Below are 6,597 nucleotides of genomic sequence, written 5' to 3'. Positions count from 1 at the left end.
TGTCGTTAGGTGAGAGACGGCTCCCTAGCAGTGGCTCTTGTGCAGCCTCCCTGGGAAGGGTGAGCTGAAAATTCCAGGGTAGAAAGAGCGTGTGTCCCTCGTCCTTGTCTGTGCCTCCCTGGAGCCTGGGCTTTGGGTCTTGGGACTAAGCACTGGCGTGGCCTGTTGCGTTTAGAAACAGACGGAGCTTGTTTCTCCATGTGCCCAGCTGGAGGGGAAGATGACCACGCTAACGCACCGAGGACGGCGTGCTGAGGCAGGAAGGAACTCTGACAAGAAGGCCGACAGTGAGGAAGATGCGGCTGTGGACGGAGACCTGAATGACAGTGATCCAAATGACTCCAAAGATGCCCACCTCACGCTTATGGAGGAGGTGCTGCTCCTGGGGCTGAAGGACAAGGAGGTAAGGCTGGCATTTCCAATGGCCATGTGAGCAGCGATGGCAGCACTGCCTTGGGGTATCTGGAGGTGACGTTCTCAGTGCACAGCAGAAGGGATCAGACAAGTTTCTATAGTTGCTTGGCTCAGACCACCTTGATGGTGGTACCTTAAACTGAGCTGTGGAGATTGCTTGCAAGTGCTGTTCCACCAGCTCTGCCACGGGGACTGGAAGTGCCTGGAGGTGCGGGGTACCCTATGGTACTATGTTACTGCCGTCTGCAGAGCAAAGATAGGTCTGTTTCTTGCCAGGGTCAAAGACATGGGGTAGAAGGAGCCTCACCTTGCGCATCTGATGGCAAGTGTCCTCTTCCAGAGCCCAAATGCACTTACCTATCTGAAACTGTAAGCTGAAACACAGAGACGCTCTAGGCACTGCTTTCACTTTATTAAAAATTGGTGTGAGGAACAGCAGGGGCAGGTTTTGAGAGAAGGGGGCAAGGCAAAAGAAGGCAGCTGGACTGGGAGTTGAAAGCAGGTGTAGAATGGGTCTGAACACAGCAGTGGCAAAGGAGGTAGTAGCCACATCTGTTTTCAGACCAGTAATTTCCTTAGCTGGGCAGGAATAGCATCGTGCAGCTCTAGGCTTGGGTGGAGTGGGGCTAGATGGGAATCTCTTTGGGTGCACATCTCGCCCATGTGTGCCAGGCTTTCTGTGGCAGCAGTGGACAAATTTCACAGCCAGTTATTTTCAGGGTGTTCTCTACTGCAAAGGGATCCTGGTCAAGCTGATTTATTTTGTGCTTATTAGCTAGTAGGAACCCGTTTCTCAGCTCTGCCTAGAATGAGCCGTGGGGAAAGGAGAAGACACTTTGCAGTGAATTCTTCGAGCTGCTTGTCTCCTATCTGCTGTATTAGCATGTCTTGTCTTCTTTAGTGCATGCATCGTCTTGATCTCTTTGGGGGAACCTGATGCTGCTACTCCTGTCAAGCAAATGGGGTAGTTGAAACCAAGGGGAGCTAACCAGTTTCTCAAGGTGCTTCTTGAGGTGATAATGGCAGAGGAGAGCCTTAAACACAGGTTTTTCTGCTCCAGGAGCACTCTTCATGTGAGCCTGTCTCCCACTCTCAGGAAGGGAGACATTGTGGTTGTCAGAGCTGTGGCAGATGGGCCACCTTCTCTTCATCTGTTTCTCTGGGTTGAAAGTAAGCCCCTGTGAGGTGCCTGAACTTCTTTTTCCGTAGGGCCCTGCTACAGCTGGTGCCTTGCTCTCCCATATACCTGCTGAGGCCATGGCTTCTGACATGGACAATGCTCACAGATCCGGCAGAGGAGAGCTGCTGATTGTGTGAGTGGCAGAGGCTTGTAGCTGCCTTACTTAACGAACCCAGAAGAGATCTAGGACTTGCAGAGCCAAATAGGAAGTAACAGAAGAGCAGGTCTGTAAAGAGAATATCATGCAAATAGTTCTGGAGGAAATATTTGAGAGCAACACAGGAGCATAGCATGGTCTACTTTCTTCCTGGGCTATGTTTAGTGTTCTTGGCTTGGTTAGTGTATTCCTGAGAATGGTCTTTCAGCCACTGGGAAGTTAGGACAGCACAACAGATAGTAAAAAAAACCTGTCACACTTTTTTTTTTCTTCCCCTCCTCCATCCTGTCCTTCTGCATTCCTCCATCTCAGAATGAAGACCACAGGCAGCAGTAGCCTGGCTGTGACCTGGGCTCCCAGGTGCTGGGTTTTTCCAGCTCTGTTGTTCACTCAGGATTTGATGATTAGGAAAAAAATAACACAATTTTAGCCAAATCAAAAGAGCTCACAGTCTACCTTCGTTATTTTGAGTCTGTCCATGTAGGATAAACTAGCTACACACCAGCCTGGCATTTGTAAGCAGTCTGATTCCAGAACCTGAAAGTATGCTAGGAGCTTTTGACTTTCAGACCCCTTATAATTTTCTAGGGGTAACCTGCCTTTCATCCCAGTGAATTGAAACTTTTGGTCACCATCACCTCCACAGCCTTTTCTGGAGAACTTGTTCCTAAAGGACACGTGCAAAAAACCAGTATATCACCCTTGGATGTAAGGGCAGGGCAGGGATGAAAGGTTGCTTTGTCTTTCCTCACAAGGAAATGAAGAAAGTAAACAAAGATTTTTATTTCTTTTATGGTTCTCTGCAAGCTGAGCAACCCGGTGTCCAGATGCATTGGATAAACAGACACGCTGGGGACAAGAGCTTACCTGTATAGACTTTAAAAACTTCCATGTTTGAGGGCTGCATGTTCTCAGGTTTTTTTCCTTATGAAAGAAGCTTGTTAGGTTATCTGCAGTCTCCTGGTAGCTTTTAGGTCTGCCCTTTCTTTCCTCACCCCCATTCCTTCCAGAGAAAAAGAGCAATGAAAAGGGAGTTACAAATCGACCGTAGTGTTTCTGGTGTATTGGCATTTCCCTGCAAATAAGCATGTTGTGACTTTGCATCCTGCTTGGCTCACCCTTCCCTTGGTCCCATCTCAAACACCAGTGCCTCTTCTGTTCCCAACCCTGCTGCCTGTCTGGATGAGACTCTCCCTGCAGCCCTGCCTGCTGTCCTCTTGTCTTTAAATCCAAGGACTGCCGCCCTGCATCTGTGCCATGATGCAGCAGTCATTGGGCCGGAACAAATGGGCTTTGTTCTAATCAGGGGATAAAAGACAAGTGGAAGAGGTGAACAGAGAGGTTGCTTAGGCTGTCCCGCTGCTTCAAACCAGCATTACATCTCTCCTGAGAAGCATCAGTTGATGTTCTTAAACCTCAATGGACAGAGACTTCCCTTCCCTGTCCCCTCCCTCCAGAGGCGAACTACTCCTGGACTTTCTTGTCCGGACAGTTATTTCTTCTTGGTGCCAGCTCCAAACTGTCTACAATTTTAGCCCAGTTCTCTGTCCCATGCACAATGAAAGTGGGAACTGGCCATTCCCTTCCTTTTTGCTGCTGGCTTTTACATGTCTGACCCTATTCTCCCTCCTATCCTATTCTCCTCTGTCTGGTATTCCCTGGACTGAAACCCGTGATTCAATTGCTAGGTTGTGTTTTCCAGACCTCTGCACCTTCTTGTTTCTTTCCCAAATGCCTTAAGGATTTTGGAGCTTGTGCTTCTCAGGATGAGGACCCCGACCCGTGGTGGGCTCAGAGAACAGGGCTTTGGGCCAAGTGTGGAATGTGCCAAGTCTGAGCAGATCCGGTCAGCAGCATCCCCAGCACTGCTCCACTGCTGAGGCCCAAACTGCTGCACCCCAGCTCCAAGGTGCCCACTCTGGGGATAGAGGTGGGATGTATTTTCCCATTCTTCATTCCTGGCTGGAAATCTTATCTTCCCTCATAGAAGTCAGCAGGACAGTTTGAGTGAGAGGAGGTGATGGAGGGGGCGCATGGGCAAGGGACTGGGGAAGCTCTTATGCCCTGTGGTGGGAGCTTGCTGTAGCCTGTGCCCTTTGTGGTGGTGCTGTGGGTAGTGGGGAAACTCTTCTTCACGGGCCTGACAAGGAATTTCTTCATACAGCTAATTACTCTCAGAGCATGCCTGGAGCTGGTGGGGGCCTTCTTCAAGGAGAAAAACAGATGTTGCCTCCTGTGTCCACCAGCCATGTGTACAGCAGGCGCTGAGGCAGGGCAGAGCAGAGCTCCTGCTACTGGTTGCAGCCACACAGCATCAGCCATATCCTTGTGCGGCCAGGGGCTTGCCAGGGGAAAGGCTTTTCTCATTCTTGCTCAGAGGTTTTATGATCCGGGGTTTGGCACAGCTGTTTGGCTAGTGCTCGGGTGTGCCGGGTGGTTGTGGGTGCAGGGTGTGGGGGAAGGACATGGCCTGACCTGCTCAATGTTTGCAGGGAGGGAGTTAGCTGGGCCTGCCAGGCACTTTTCACCTGGTAAGAAAGCTGCTTTCTCCCTTTGGCCTGGGAGGCTGAGCTGTTAATGGGAGTTGCCTGGGCAGGGGACAGGCAGGCTGGGAGGGGTGCGGGGCTTGGCAGAGCTCCCCTTCTCATCTCCCCTTTCTGTCCATCCTCTCTCTCTCAGGGCTACACCTCCTTCTGGAATGACTGCATCTCTTCAGGGCTGCGGGGCGGCATCCTCATTGAACTGGCTCTGCGTGGCCGCATCTGCCTGGAACCACTCTCCATCAGGAAGAAGCGGCTGCTGGAGAGGAAGGTGAAGGTGCCACAGGAGCTGGGCTGAGGATCCAACAGGCTTCGTGGCTCTGGCTGCCCTAGCCAGGCCTGCTGGCAGCAAGCTTTGCTGAAGCAGCACTGCATGCCAAGGCTGGCACCATTCCTGCAGAAAGGGAGCAGCAGGTCTGTGTCCAGCCTTACACCATGTTTTCACTTTGTTCTTCCAGGTGCTCTTGAAGTCAGACGCACCGACTGGTGATGTCTTGCTGGACGAGACCCTCCGACACATCAAGGCTGCAGAGTCTGTGGAAACAGTGCAGACCTGGATAGAGCTGCTCACTGGTAGGGCCAGTTAGCTCCTTCAGGGCTTGACCCTGCTGCTTCTCCCCTCTCCATGGCTTGGCCATCCCCTCGTTTCACTGGAGATGGGCAGAACACTGACAGTCAGGGCGGGGCTGAATGCGTGGGCAGGGAATGGTTTTCCCGGTCTTTTTGGTTGGGAGCTCAGTGGAAGACTTGGACCTCACTACCCATTGCCTCTTTTTTCATGGTGAATCTTCACTGAGTCTGTGTTCCAAGGTCCTGGGTAGAAGAGTCTTTCCAAAGGGATCTGCTCCAGGCTGCTGCACCCTGTGGCTGCTGTGAGCTTTGCCAGCTTGGACTGTTGGGAGAAGCAGGTCAGAGTCAGGCCAAGGGCGGGGAAGAGGGTTGCTGTGATGGAGACTGGTGTCTATGCAAGCATGTATGGTCTGGGCTGAAAGCAGTTGTGCTGCTGTTGGGTAGCCAAGCCATCAGTGCTCTGGCATTGAATGGGGTCTCCTCTCCTGCAGGAGAGACCTGGAACCCTTTCAAGCTGCAGTACCAGCTGAGGAATGTGCGTGAGCGCATTGCCAAGGCACTGGTGGAGAAGGGCATCCTCACCACAGAGAAGCAGAACTTCTTGCTCTTCGACATGACTACCCACCCCGTCAGCAATGCCACGGAGAAGCAGCGCTTGGTGAAGAAGCTCCAGGAGAGCATGCTGGAGCGGTGGGTGAATGACCCCCATCGCATGGACCGCAGGACCCTGGCTCTCCTGGTGCTGGCCCACTCCTCAGACGTGTTGGAGAATGTTTTCGCCAGCATGGCAGATGATAAGTACGATGTGGCAATGAACAGAACCAAGGACCTCCTCGATAGGGATCCCGAGGTGGAAGCAGCCAAAGCCAAGGGTGCAGAGGTGATCTGGGCTGTCCTGGCAGCCTTCAATAAGTCCTAAAAAGCCTCTGAACCTCCCAAACCAGGTGGGAGCCTCGCCTCTTCGATGTAAGGCCAGGGGTATTTGGGCATGGAGTTCCTGCAGCAGTGGGCTCGGCTTGGGGAGACTGGGGAGGTCGCTTTCGCTCTCCCCCCCGCCTGCAAGTCAGGGGTGGGAGGGCAAGAGCCCACCTGTGTGGGCAGGTCAGACACTTCCAAAGGCCGACACCTAGCCCTGCCTCTGTGCAGGAACTGAGCTGCTCAGAGTGGCCAAATCCCAACAAGCGCACCCCTGTGTGCTTGTGCTGCGCTGGCTGCCTCTGTGGCTCCCTTTTTCACACAAAGGCCTTGCCTTTGAGCTGCCTGGGCGGCACATGGTGATGTCCTCCTGGGGTGGGATACAGGCAGGGGAGTGGGCAGGGGTCCAGCTCTGCAAAGACTGTGGAGTCCTGCCCTGGGCTGTACCCCGTCTGGGCTGTGACCCCATCCCACACCCACTCTTTCTAGAAAGAGGAAAGTTATACTATGGGTTTTTTTTTTGTTGGTTGTTTTGTTTTGATCCTCCCACCTTTAATTTTCTGTAGTTCATTTAAATGTATTTCAGTGTCCAAGGGAGCCCTCGGTATTTAAATTTGTCACCTGTAGCTGCGGTGGGTCCAGCTGCCCTTGCAAATACCGGGGTTTGGGTTTGAAGGGTGCTGGCAGCGCTCTGGTGTGGTGGAGGGAGCCCCCTGGGTGCCCAGAGGTGCTGGTGGCACTGGTATAATGAACTTGCTGGGTCTCAGATGCTGCTCCCTACCCACGCGCAGTGTGTCTGCAGGCGGTGGGGCCGAGCGCCA

General features: G+C 52.8%; 1 protein-coding gene across 1 annotated transcript; it reads left to right on the top strand.

The window, feature by feature from the left end:
* The first annotated feature begins 220 nt into the window (after positions 1-220).
* Positions 221-5,780, top strand: GOLPH3L (golgi phosphoprotein 3-like). The gene is made up of 4 exons (XM_010160525.1): positions 221-403; positions 4,431-4,562; positions 4,750-4,864; positions 5,353-5,780. The coding sequence occupies exons 1-4, from the start codon at positions 221-223 to the stop codon at positions 5,778-5,780; spliced, it is 858 nt and encodes a 285-aa protein (XP_010158827.1).
* The last annotated feature ends 817 nt before the right edge of the window (positions 5,781-6,597 follow it).

Source organism: Eurypyga helias, unplaced genomic scaffold, assembly GCF_000690775.1.
Source record: "Eurypyga helias isolate BGI_N326 unplaced genomic scaffold, ASM69077v1 Scaffold50701, whole genome shotgun sequence".
NCBI classification, from domain to species: domain Eukaryota; kingdom Metazoa; phylum Chordata; class Aves; order Eurypygiformes; family Eurypygidae; genus Eurypyga; species Eurypyga helias.
Note: the sequence above shows the minus strand (reverse complement) of the source record. Positions and strands in the feature narration are given on the sequence as shown.

What these genes read in the sequence shown, in the direction of transcription:
- GOLPH3L (XM_010160525.1), top strand. Translation starts at nt 221, where the DNA reads ATGACCACGCTAACGCACCGAGGACGGCGTGCTGAGGCAGGAAGGAAC. An exon ending in TGGGGCTGAAGGACAAGGAG is followed by an intron (nt 404 to 4,430) that starts GTAAGGCTGGCA and finishes TCTCTCTCTCAG; the next exon opens with GGCTACACCTCCTTCTGGAA. An exon ending in CTGGATAGAGCTGCTCACTG is followed by an intron (nt 4,865 to 5,352) that starts GTAGGGCCAGTT and finishes CCTCTCCTGCAG; the next exon opens with GAGAGACCTGGAACCCTTTC.